This window comes from Apium graveolens, chromosome 9 (assembly GCF_009905375.1).
Source record: "Apium graveolens cultivar Ventura chromosome 9, ASM990537v1, whole genome shotgun sequence".
NCBI classification, from domain to species: domain Eukaryota; kingdom Viridiplantae; phylum Streptophyta; class Magnoliopsida; order Apiales; family Apiaceae; genus Apium; species Apium graveolens.
The window spans coordinates 110,648,782-110,662,923 of NC_133655.1; the positions used below are offsets into that span (position 1 = coordinate 110,648,782).

At 33.7% G+C, this 14,142-nt stretch overlaps 1 protein-coding gene across 1 annotated transcript; it reads right to left on the reverse strand.

The window, feature by feature from the left end:
* Positions 1-5,547: 5,547 nt before the first annotated feature.
* LOC141683799 (uncharacterized) lies at positions 5,548-9,732 on the reverse strand. The gene is made up of 5 exons (XM_074488564.1): positions 9,220-9,732; positions 8,604-8,689; positions 8,212-8,517; positions 8,034-8,117; positions 5,548-6,173 (listed from the first exon to the last, which is right to left on the reverse strand). Exons 1-5 carry the CDS (start codon positions 9,565-9,567, stop codon positions 5,726-5,728), a joined length of 1,272 nt encoding a protein of 423 aa, XP_074344665.1. The 5' UTR covers positions 9,568-9,732; the 3' UTR covers positions 5,548-5,725.
* Positions 9,733-14,142: the final 4,410 nt, after the last annotated feature.

Genomic DNA, 14,142 nt, shown 5'->3' on the forward strand with positions numbered 1-14,142 from the left:
TTTACGTATGTATTATATCATATTTATAATAAATTATATGTATTAATGTGTCATTATGTGTAATTATCTGTCAAACCCTAATTGCTACGTGTTATGTGCATTCTGTGTCATTCCGGTATTTTTAAGATATTTTTCAGATATTTTGTTTTTCATTTATCGCTTTCATTTCAAACGTTTTACGACCCCAAACCATGATTTTAAAGCAGGTATTTCAAATAAAATAACGGGTCGTATTTTTCATCAAATGACTTTTACCATCGCATTATGCTGAACATCTAGGCATTTTATAAATTTTCTTATTTTGCGAAAAATGACTTTTCCGGGCCCCATTGGGTGTTAAAAACCCCACAAAAATCATATTTTTATTTTTATAAAATTATAGGACTTTAATTTATACTATTTCTTTGTATTTTTGCATTATTCACAATTTTTGGGAAATTTTGGCATATATATTATATATATATAATATTTATAAATTAAATTTTAATACTCAAAAATTATAAAAATTAGGGTCAAATATTTTTATTAGGAGTGTAATTAGCCCCTTAATTTTATTTAGGGGTATTATTTTTCATAGTATAAATAGCCTAATTTCTATTAATTAATTACTAATTAATTATAAAAATTCAGTAAAAATTCAGAAAAATCCCCAATTTTCCAGAATTAGGGTTTGGTGTTCTTGATTTCAACCGGATATTTGAACGTGATTCCGACCTCCAAATCAGACATGTAAGTAGTCGTTGCAAAGCTCTTGATCTCTACTTTCGATTGGTATAATCAATTTCATGTTTTAATGTATGATTCTCAATTCGATTTTTTTAGGGTTTATATTCGAATTAGGCGTTTTTGATTCTTGAATCGTTTGTTTGTTTTCATGATTCCAATAGCTTTATATCAAGTTAAGAAGTGATTTTGAGTATTTAATTGATCGGTATAACCCCAGGAGGGTATGGTTCGAGTTCGTGGGTTTTAGCAGAAATTTAGATTCATTTTTTTAAAATTTTGGTGATGCTTTGATTGTTGTTGATGGCTGGGTTTGATTGTAGAATTTAACAGCTTTATTTTTGTATATTTAACGTCGAGTTTGGTTAACGTTTTCGATGGGGGAAGTTTCCGACGAGGCTCGCCGGAGTAGCTTTGGTTTTCGCCGGAAAAGAAGTTGTGGGGTTTGTCGGTCACGGAGACGTGGAGGAAGGATTGCTGCAGTCGAGGGGAGTGATTTTGCATCGAAAACGGAAAGAAACCGTGCTTGTTTAGCTGTGTTTCCGTCTTGCCGGAAACAGACCGTTGGTGCCGGATTCTGGGCAGCCGGGCGGCTGTTCTTGGCGACCCGTGGTCGACCCGGTGCACGACCCGGGTTGGATCCTCTCAACCCTGAATTCAATACCTGATTTCTGTTTCTGAATAATTAATTAATTAGTTATATTTTAGTAAATTAAAAATCAGTTTTTATTAATTCTAAAAAAATCTAATAAAAAAATTAGATCTAAATTCTGAAAATTATTATTAATAATTCCTGAATTATTTTATTAACATAGAAATTTGAATTTAGTTATTTAATTAATTATTTAATTATTTATTTATTTACTTATTATTTAGTAATTAAGTAATTAATTAATAATTACGGATTAAAATTAATCGAATATTATGATTTAAAGATTCGATAATTAGTTAAATAAAACGAGTAACTCGTATCTATACGAGTAATTGAACGATGGGTTAGATTATTATTATTCGAGCGATAGTTAGTTATACGAAGAATATCAGAATAATTATTCGTAACGAATAATTAAATACAGATAATCGATTAAATCGTACAAGTCGTAACAATAACCATAATAATTCAATAATTATACGAGAAATGCGAGTAACTCGTAATTATACGAGTAATTGATCGTTGAGTTGGAATATGATTCGAATAATAACTTATTTATTCGATAAATAACGTAAGAGCTAGTTGTATCGATTATCTATTTATAAATAATCAATCTAATCGAATAGATAATAATAAATTGTAAATATTTGTAATAAATTGAAATTAATCCTAATAATTAGGGATTAATTATTCTAAATACAATAATTATTAAATAATTACTTATTAATTATTTATTAGTTATTTATTATTTATTAATTATTTAAAAATGATTAATTATTTCGATAATTAATCAAATAATTTTCAATAAATCATAACAAACTCATTTTAATTCCAAAAATTATAGAAAAATCATTTTTGACTCTGATTTTCTTAAATAATTATTTAAAAATTAGTAATAATTATTTATATTGAATTATCAGTGTTTAATTGATATTAATTAGACCGTTAGTTCGATTTGGGTGAAACGAAAGCCCTTTGACTCGGAAAAATGAATTCTTTTCATTAAAAATAATATTACGACCTCATTTCTTCTAGAAATTAGTTGACTTTGTTAATTGTTTGATTATCAGTCTAAGTGCATGCCGAGACGAGTCCGAAAAATTCTGGAAAAATAGGAAACGAGGTAGATGATGATCAGTGGAGCGAGTCGATTTTAATTCTAAAAGTTATTTTAACTATAAAAATGATTATGTGCTTATGTGCTTATGTGTATTATGTGGTTAATCGAGTCTTACTTGCTAATATGTAATGTATGAGTCAGTCCTAAGCGCATGGGTAGATAATAGGAACAATGTGAAGTCGATTCAAGATGCAATTGGAGTACGAAATGACTTAACCAGTCTATTTTTCTAACAGAAGCTAAGCCAGCAAGGCAGGTCGAGTAGGTGATAGACGAAGGTGACTTAATTGCAGTAAGTCGCGCAGAAGGCAAGTTTTTCCCCTATTCTATTTTCAGAATAGTGATATTTTTTTCAGATTCTTATCACACTTGTACTCTTTTGATTCTCTTATTCATATTTCATTTTGATTCTTGCTTATCCTTTTCATTTGACTTTATTGTTCATATTCCAATTGTTACTCACAATTATTGATATATTCCGGTGATTAGAATATGTCAAAGCATACCGATTATTTCAGGGACATAACCGGATCCTTGAGATGGGCCGTAGTGCCTGGGTGCCCGATTGGATCTATATAGTGAGATATAGATCTGCATTGTATCCTGGCTGATCAGCAGGGTATAGATGCGAACTTGTGTCCAGTTTAGTTCGTTTGTATTCGCCAGTAATGGCCTTCTTTCTATTCTCGCGGGGTTATATCTTTGCAAATGTACCCGGATAACGGATTCATTTAAATTGCTTTAACACTGTTTATATTTTGCGGACTTGTTGAGCGATTTTTGGCTCACCTTTTTTGTTGTTATCCACCTTATTGCTTTCAGTTAAGAAGGAATATGAAACTCATAAAGAAGCGGGTCAAGCCTCAGGATCCTCTCATACCCAAGGTGTTGATCCCAATCCAGGAAGAAAGCTTTGAGTTGCCCGAACATGTGGTGTGTAGATAGTCAGTGTGTGTGTTTGAATAAAAGATGAACTTAGTTTAAAACTGATTAGCCACTGGTTTGTAATAAAAAGAGTTTGTGAGATTTTGGATTTGGTTTGTAATAAAGTAGTTAGTGGTTCTTGTTTTCATACTTCAACCTAAAAAGATCCTGGTTAGTGTTAAAGGGATTTAGATTCATTTCTTTATTATTTGTTAATCAGATTGTACAGGTTTGGTGATTAGCTAGTAACCCCCAAACTTATACCCCGGGTTTGGAGGGCGTTACAGTGATGGTCCATTGTGTTGTTGTGTGCTTCACACGCGCGCACACACACGCGCCACCACCCCGCCACGCCACGCACCGGACCAGACCGGGTCGGGTCGAAGGGCGATTTGGGAGAATGTCTTGGTGTCTCGCGTACGCGAGACGATCTGGGCGAGGATTTTAATTATTTGTGATTTAATATTTTAATTAGAATTTATTTATCAGTTTGGGCCTGGTTATTATTGTTGGGCTGGGTTCGGTTGCTGAATTGGGTTAAGTCAGTTTGTGAGTGGGCTTAGTCAGATTCGTTTGATACATTGAACTTGGACTATGATATATATAACTTTAAAACTGATAATATTTCAAATTAATATTAAATCTGATATAATTATGTGAGTGATAAATGTAAAGTTGTTACAATTGTAATTTAAATTCAAAATTTATCAGTTTTGATTTATTTATTAATTGTGCAGTTTAATTCTTATATTAATAGTGTGATCAATTACACTTAGCCTCTATTATAAATAAAAGACTAAGTAGCTGAGTTTGTACACAACACACATACATTATCTTCTCTTCTCTGCATTCTCTTTTCCCCCAAACACACGTCCGAGCTGCTTTTTTTTCCGGCGAATAAGGTGCTAGTCGAGGTGGAATTTTTGTTGTTGTGAACATATAACTCAGAGTTGTTTTATCCTAGTGGAGGCATTGCAAGCAACTCAACGCAGCAGGTGGGGACAATTATCTCTTTAAGAGCAAGCAGTCAGGGCTTCGAGTAAGGCCTGACGACTGAGCTGTAATTTTCTTGCTGTTTTTGTATCTGTTGGCTACCATCTTTTTCAGTCACTATATCACTATGTTAACACTGTGGTTACGGGTACAATTTATGTTCTCTCTTCGTTATTTCAGTTACTAATATATCTATTATTTACCTGCATGTTTTGTTGCGTTAACTGTTATCTTGGCCTTACCTTGCTAAATACAATAATATAAATATATAATTGCCTCTATGTTGCTGTAATAGTTAATATTATTTCCGACAAGAGCTAGTTTACATTTAATTACTTAAAAAGAAATTAAAACATAATTAAATTTAATACGCGTGCCCACCACCTCCCTACTTGAGCATAAAAAACTCGTACCTTGATTCCATACCGAACGTCATGTATGAGGTTTGTAATAGCTGAAACCCATGCTCCTAATTCCATTATTTGGCTAACCAAACAAGTCTATATCATCAATGATAGGAACCCAGCAAATAGGTTCACATTCTGCACATTGTTGTTGCCCTAAAAAGCGTCCTCTTGAACCTCTCCCACGCTCATCTGAGGTTTGTTTCTTAGACATCTAGATTAATGATCCAAGAAGCATTAGCTTGGACTAGTCCCAGATCATCAATCTATATCACGAGCCCCATTCCAATGCCTAAATTGACTGGATCAGGTACAGGGTTTGGTAGCACCAAACCCCATGCCCCAGTCCAGAAGCTCTTGCGAGACCCCTACTGGATGATGATCAAAAGTGTAGATGGTCACCCACCTCCATCTCCATGCCCAGCCTAGCAGTGAAGCTTGCCAATCTGTTGCGTGCAGCAAAGACAAAACCAATTATGCAAATCCAGGCGGTGTTGGTTTGCATTCTATCTGATTTGCAATGTCATATACTCCATCCAAATTAAAAATGATTGGTTGACAATCTCAGATATTCCAAATTTTTTTCTTAAAACAAACTGGATGGAGAAAATTTCTGAATTTTCCAAGAAACGATATTTGGATACTAGACAAACGATTTGTTCTCAAAAAATCTTTAAGCTACTTTGGTCTCGGTAGAGGTTTCTCTCTGCCAAGGATTTTAATAAGGAACATGCTAAGAACATGGTTACTCGTGCATTACAAAATTCAAGTTCAGATCTGGACACATTGAACTATTATTTTCTTTTACTTGCATATACAAAAACATTACCATACAGGGGGTGTCCCTAGAGGACCCTACTATGCTACCAAGATAAAATGAGACATCATCCCATTGCCCAATGCGTAGATTTACCTTAGCTGTTTGTAGCAATTGTAGGCAGCCAGAATAGACACTGTCGCACAAATAAGGGCCATAGCAGCATAGGTATCTTCACGTTCCCAGCTCTCGATCCACGTTGGCATGGCACACACCTTGCGAGTGTTTGCCCCCTGGAAACTATTATTCCGAGAAGGCTGTTTCTTGCTTCTCTTCTCAGAAATAGTAGTAGCCTCTGCATTTAGTTCGGCAGTAAAAGATAATTCAGGCGACAGTGGGCCCTGACAACACGAGGAAGGGGAGTTGTTATTCTTTTGGTAACAGCAAGTACCCTTCACCTGAGATCCACATGTACTGCTACTAATCTCAATTTTCCGTGAGAACTCATTTCCGCTTCTCTCCACATTATTCACACCAGCTAATTGAAGTCTTACTTCCTGAGACTTCTTCTGGTCTTCTTCTGATAAGCCTATCTGTCCCCTGAAGACAGATGCATTTAAGATCAGTTCCAGAACAGATAATTAATCTCTACTGTATAAAACAAACAAGTGAACAACCAATTAGAACAGAATCAAATAACATAGGTACAAAAAGCATAACACGGAACAACCTGACTTCATGGACAGAATCTATAAAGATGTGCTTCTTTAGGCAAATTTGGGAACAATTCTATTCTATTTTTGGTAAAGGACATCGTATATTTAACTAAGCAAAAATATACACAGTTATATTATAACTATGTGGGATAACAACCAATATATGCATATACTTCTCTGTGTGTCATAAGATATAAATGATTTAAGTAATTGAACAAATCAAGTTGTATCATGAAATAGTTACGCCAGTGACTACCCCACAAAAGACATTACTGCTGAGACATTAGTAGAATTACATCAAAAAGGAACAAAATAGATTCCCACTAGTTATAGTTGTAACTTGTAAGTGGGAGCAAAAAATATCTAGCAAATGGAGGACTCGAGTTTATTTAGATATGACAAAAATATCTATAACAATGATAAACTATTGCAAAATCCAAAACATCAACTACCAGTATAAGGATATATTCTTTCTTCTTGCTCTGCAAAATGGGAAAGTCAAACAGCCACAGAAAAGGAGAAAAATTGATATCAAACAAATTTAAATAACCATGCATAAATGTCAGCAACCACAATCCACAAGTAAGAAACGTCTTCAGAATTAAAATATTATTTTAGTGCAAAAGAATACAAGTGTACAACAAACATGATACATGTTTATATGCATTCATTTACAAATAGTTTGATGCTTAAAATTTTGTCTAATCCTTTCGTTCTTTTATTGTAGACTTTTCGAATTTAATTTTTTTTGATGAGTGCACTTTATTGTTTAATTTACCTAGCGGAAGACTCTGGATAGTAAACATATTTCCTAGTTGTACTTACTTTAACTTTATGGTAGAAGAATTATCACATATAAATATCATTCCTAATCTAACCAAATATTTTCAGTTGATGCTGATGGAGCTGACAACAACACTACTAAATTATGAGACTAGTTCACACTTCATAGTAAATGAGCATATATATTACCAAAATTTATGATCTGCACCACACAAATATATACATATATATATATATATAGAGAGAGAGAGAGAGATGGTATTTAATTATTTATAAGTCCCCATCTGCCCACTTGGATGTGTGGTGCACGCCTTGTGCTCAGCCCCGGGAGGTGTTTGTGCTCCAGTGCCACCAGTACCTTAAATAACATCAGGTGTGATGATACTGACCTAGTTCAAACCAACTTTCTTTGTAAAAACTGCCATGTGATTTGAAGCAAAAGGTATTTCATACAGGGTCATGAAGTCATTAAAAGCCGAGAAATCCTAGCATAATTTTTATATAAAATGCTTATATGCCATATATGCGAGAGTGACTAGTTAGTTGTAAGTTGTGACTGAAGCTGAGAGCTGTGTATAGATAGATACACTTGTATCGGGACCTTGACCATTTGAATAACAAAATCAGTGCCCTGCAATCTCTCTCCTCTATGTAGGTTGTTTCATGTTTCTGATTTTCTAGGACTTCTCTGTTCTCTAATGCTTTGGGTTTTGTGTCATACTTAAAATTTTACAAATTATATTACATGTTTTATACATTATAACATTCAGCCAGCACTACATACTAGTGTTCACTTTTTCCTGCTTCAAGAAGCTTCAATAATTTAAGCAAATATTAGAGGCAGTTATGCCTTTGTACTAGCCAAAAGATACATGAAACGTCAATGTCTAAAGAACCATAGCAAGTTAACATGATAGATATCCAACATAAAAGTGCTATAAAGATGACAACAATAACCAACCTCCAAAGCCAATCCACAACTTCCCCTTTTTCAATATGCTTCTCAAGCAAAGTAGGAGCATCCTCTGGCATAACATACCCATACCTGCACAGAATGAAAAAAAGGTATCAGGAAAAAGTAGTATTATATATAGAGTAGAAACGAGCAGAGAATAGAACTTGCAAATTCCGACGGTTACCAGTGACCAGTTACTTCTCCGCTGATAGTTGGCCCAAATATAATGACATTGCCTGCATACTTGTGTCCTCCAATGTGTGAGCATGGACGAACATATACTTTACCTTGAAGACTACGTGAATCGATCTCTTCTTTAAATCTTGAAACAACAGAAGGTCCACAAACACCACATCGACGATCTCTAGTACCATGAGCACATACAAAAATGTATGAACCCTTTAGTGGTTCAGGATTACCAGGTAGCCACTCGCCATCTTTTACAAGAACTTCTTCCACAAATGTGTCGACATCAAAATGTGTCAATCTCCTGTATCACAATCTTTAACGGAATCACGCCATATTTGAAGTGTAAATACAAGTACTAAAAGTAATAAAATCTTTGAAAAAATTGACCTGTATCTAATCATATCTGGAAATATCAAAACATCCCCATTTGATGTCTCAGTCCCATCGTATCCCTCACATATTGTTAACCGTGTCTTGAACAATGAAAGAAAAGAAAAAGATCAGCATAAATAATTATACATAAATATGAAATTGCATATAGGGTCGTACTAAATCCACTAAAAACCATGTCACCCACAAAATTCTTGAATCAGAAACATAACAGTAGTCATGACTTAGCACAACTCACCCGTCATAAGACTACAGTTTACATTGTAGTGGTTTATAATTTCATTGTAATTTTAGTTTCTATTATAGGAACACAAGCCTAGCGGCAGACTCCCTCCAAACCTTTTGGCATACCAAGCGCTACAAACCTCCAAAATCCACCAGTAATCGACACGAAATGCACTAAAAATATAAGTAGGATCCACCAAAACATTTTGAATATATAAAATAAAAAAAATAGTTGCTTTACCAAAATGTACCTACAATTTCACTAATTTTTTTAACATTGTTCACCTACAGAGGGGGGGTGGAGAGGGGGGGTGGAGAGGGAGAGGCAGGGGAGGGAGGGAGAGAGAGAGAGAGAGAGAGAGAGAGAGAGAGAGAGGAGATTACAGACATGTCTATTCATAAAGGGTTTGCGGGCAGTAATAGCAGCAGAGAGAAGTCGAGGCAAGCGATCAAACTCAGCAGCTTCGATACGAGGAGGCCAAACATTAGGATTCTTATAGCAAAGAAACACATGGCGTTGGTAATAATCAACCGTACCAACAAGAGGAGCTTGTCGAAAATCAGGCCGAGAAAAACCAAACTCAGCAGCAGGGTCAGTAGCACTACTACCAAGAAAATTGTCGTTCTGGAAGCTGTTACTTCCAGAAGCGCTACCAATTTGAGAATTACAGTCAGTATCGGAAACAGGGATGGGTGAAGAGGAAGATAATAAGGGGTTTATGTAATCGGTTGTCATTTGGTTTGATCGGGTCGGGTCGGATCGGAGAGGTAGGTGTAGTAGTTAAGTGGAGAGAGAGGAGTGTGGTGTCGCCGCCAATTTGTTTTTCTGTGCGGATCAGACGCGCCTCCCGTAAGGACGGCTTCTTAAAAGTAGCAATTGAACGAAAAATGCTACGAGACTTTGGGTGTTTTTGGCGAAAGAACTTTAAAAATAACATTATTTTTTTGTGTGCAGATGACTGAAAATTTCCATTCTGGAAGTGGATCGCTGAAAATATCGTTTTGGATACGTATTTGTCATTTGGATATCTTGTTTTATATTAGATACACATTTGTCAAATGGGTATCTATATACCCAATTTTCAAATACGTATTTCACTTACCCAATTACAAAATGCGTAACCAAAACGGTATTTTCAGTCATGTGTTTTGAAAATGGGTATTTTCAATCATTGCACTCAAAAAATGGGTATTTTTAAACATCACCCGTTTTTGGTATCGCGTAACAGACAGGCTTTTTGTTGAAAAATAGTTAAAAACTGTTTGATATATTCCCTTCGTCCCATATTATGTTTTCTGTTTTGACTTTATACACTATTCATGATAAACGATTGACTACTAATTTACGTCTAATCTATAAGATCAAATATAGTCACGAATGATCTTGTTGGATTCGTATTTGTGAGTATTTTAATACAATGAAACTTTTATATTTAATATTAATATGAAATTAAAAATATTAACAATCAAAAATGTGCATTGACAAACGTGTTCAACACAAATAGGAAATATTTTTAGGGATAGAGGGAGTAAAATTTAAAAGCTGTTTTTTGAAAAAATACTTTTGACCGAAAAGCTGCTATTTGAGAAAGTAAGTCCCCCATACTTTTACAAAAAGTTGATGTTAGAAAATTGTTGGACTTTTTTTACTCTGTTCAAATTCACGAATAGCTGTCAAATAATTAGTATTCATTTTCGGATTTAGATATCCGGGATTAATTTTTTTATCTAATTCGTATTATAAAAATTCACTAATTTAAATCCCGTGCGATAAACGGATTCCGCTAATATTTAAAAATTTTATTTATTATATTATAATTTTAAAAATATTTATATAAATATATAATAATTATAAAAAAAATTAAAAAAATAGGATAACATATGATTGTAATTTAGTAGAATGAGTAGATTATATCTAGTAGTTTAAAAATTTAGTAGTTTAGCGGTTATATAACACTGTTTTATATTTTTTTAATAATATGATAAGCTGTGATCAAGTTTAGTAGAATACGAGTATCTCCAAGAGCCTTCTAACTCATTCTTTGATATAATATTAAAAAAGTGACTCTTAACAAGTTATGTTATTACATAGCTTAATGTGTTAAACTCCAACAATACTCTTTATGGTAGCTCTTTATTCATAATTTATTAATAAATCAATTCCACTATAACCAAAGGTTGTGTAATATTGGTAGACAACCAAATTTTATTAATAAAATATAAATTAAGAGATAATAGTTGTTCTTAAAAAGAGAGGAGTGATAAGAGTCTGTTGGAATTTTAAAGAGGCTCTAAGAGTCACTTGGAGTTTCATTTTTAGCCATACTCTTTTTAAACCGAATTATCGTAGAAGGAGGGTTGAATACGATAATCACTAAATTAAAAAAAATCTTTCGAATCTTTTGCGGATATAAAATTTAGTGCTCGGTTAGTGGTTTCGTGTTCTTGAGGTGAATAATGTTTGGAACAATAAAACCAGGAACACAAGATATTCGGGAAAATATATATTCATATACAGATCCGCGAGGGGTGTTGCTACACTCCGGTAAATAAATTAACCGGCTACAATCTAAGAAACAACAAAGTTCCTAACTTCTACAGATATTTACAAATCAAAACTTATACAATGATTTAACTTTTTTTTGTGCAAGGATTTAATTACCGGGTAAAATTTATAATGCCCCTAAGAATATACAAGAGTTAAACAGGCTATCATAACGTTACTCCGGTGAAAAATTAAACGGATAATCAAAGTGCTTGAACTTCTCTGAAAATCTTTGCTTCTATTTTCACCAACTCTTTGGGAGAGAAGATGATGAACAAAACAACACAACTGAATTGTTTTAATGCTTCTGTTGCGAAGTGTAGACTTTGTATCAATTCAAAATGTGTGTCTAAAAATGAACCACACAAATTAATTGATAGTGCAATAAAATTGTGCCTGAGGAGTAATCTTGCAACTTGCGACTAGGAATAATATGCCAACCCGCCACTATTAAAACATAATTGGTGACCAGTTATTTGTTTGGTTAACTGGCGACTAACAAAACCAAACCAACTTGTTGTTTTCTAATTTTATTAACATGTGACCACTTTTGGTGGCCAGGTTTTTTTCTTTTTTTTTTCCTTTTTGTTATTTTTTTTTCATTTTCTTTTTTCATTTTCTTTTTCATTTCTTTTTCATTTCATTTCTTTTTCTCCTTTTTTTGTTTTCCTTTTTCTTTTTATTTAAGGTTAAATTGTTGTTAAATTAATTTATAAAATAAATTTAAATATAACTTATATAAATAAACTAATTTTTTTTTATAAAACAAACTTATTTAAATTTTATAAAATAAATTAATTTAAGTTTATTAAATAAATTATATTAAAGTCCATTAAATAAATTTATTTAATTTAACAATTAAACTTTGAGCTTCGCTAGTCCCTCGAGCAGTTTAGCTGTATACCCCGCGCACCTCTTCTCGTACTTTAACTAAATTAACGTTCAATTCAAGTACATTCCTCAACTTAACAATTCTTTTAAAAATAATGCCCAGATTCCTTTCACGAGCTGTTGACGCCTAGTGCAACTGGTCTGGTTCACAGACGACTAACCCCGATTCAGGTCTTCGTATTATAGCCTTGATTACATTGTTAAGCTTGCAACAACTTTATCGCTTCGAACACTGACTGTCAATAAACAACTGTACTTTCACTGAATCCTTTTACGGTACTTTAGACAACATCTTCATTGCTACTACAATCTTGAATACTTCATTCACTGTTCTTCACCGACGCTTGAACATATAAATGAACTCCTGTCAGTGAGTATAACTTCAAGACCGCAACTGTCTTCTTTAACCTCTGTCTATATTCTGTCTTCAATTCTTCGGATTCCTATACTTCAGATACTTTCTATCTTCAACCAATGCCAATACACTGAAATCTTCTGTTAGCACTTATACACTGAATCTTCAACATTTCTGAAACCCTGAAAGTCTTTAACCTTTATTCTTCACCGAGGCATGAACATATTACTGAGCTTCTTTCAGTGACCTGTAAACAGACTCCAAGCCTTCTTCTAATCTTCTGATTCTTTGTATTTTTCTTGTCTTCATTTCTTCTGATTTCTTGTATAGACGTAGTATTATTAACCTGTCATATTCAAGTGTTGACTTATCACGTAATTGTTCATACAGCTACGTAGTCTCACCAACAATTTCCCCCTATTTGATTATTAAACCTAACAAACAAATTAAATAGAGAGGATAACTCAACTAACAACTATAAGAAAGTAAATTACCAGGACTTGTAAATAATGCTACTGGTTTTCAGGATCAAATTCTGCATTTCCAGATTTCTTGAGTAACTGAAATGAAAGATGCTTGTTCATCTAGAACTGAACTGATCTTCAAATAGTTTCATCTTCATTTCCTTGGTTCTTCAAATCTCTGCCAAATAACGTTCTCAGTCTTGAAGTAATCATCAGCAACTTCTTTTGTACAACCACATTTTCTGTTGAAAAGCGCATATCTCTCTTGCTTCTCCCCTATGAGAATCAACTGCTCATAGGAGATCACCTTCGTTTACCACCTCTCTCGTATAATAGGATCCCCAGATAAAAATCAATGGTACTCCCCTTTTGGAAAACAGCTTCTCCCCTTATGAAGAATAGTGATGAACCAAACCATTTTTTCTGATCACTAGGAAATCACCTTCGTGTTTTATCACCTAACATGTACAATAAGATCTGTAGTTACCAACAACAATGGTGTTGTGGTTATATGCTTTACATTTTTCCACCTGCCTGCTATTTATCCCCCTTAGTTGAGGAATCCTCCAAACCATTACTTAAACTTTTATCTCCCCCTTAGAGAAGGAATGTATGATGTTGTCTGAAGGAGTTCTCATATTTTACTTGGTTGGAAAAGAAATAACAAGTCATAGTCTGATCAACCATGTCCCTTTAAATACTGCAGAAATGGCTTCACTCTTGATCAAATGTAAGAACCCTGATTTTTATAATATTTTAAAACTTCAGTGAATAGTAACTGAAACTAATTATGTAGTACGTATGGAGTTCATCACAAATATGAATAGTGGAATTTTGGAAATCCGAGATCATATTCTTATTTATCGAGGAAAATAAGTGAATGCAAAAGCCGTCGGAATTCGAAGATTCACGATTATACTACGTGTTTTCGTATCCGTAAGGAATGACGTGGAACCAGGAATACAACGTGGAATAAACATTATATCAAGGTGTTTCTATGATCAAGTGAAAGGAATAGAATTGGTTAAAGGATTATAAGCGATAAATGAATTCACT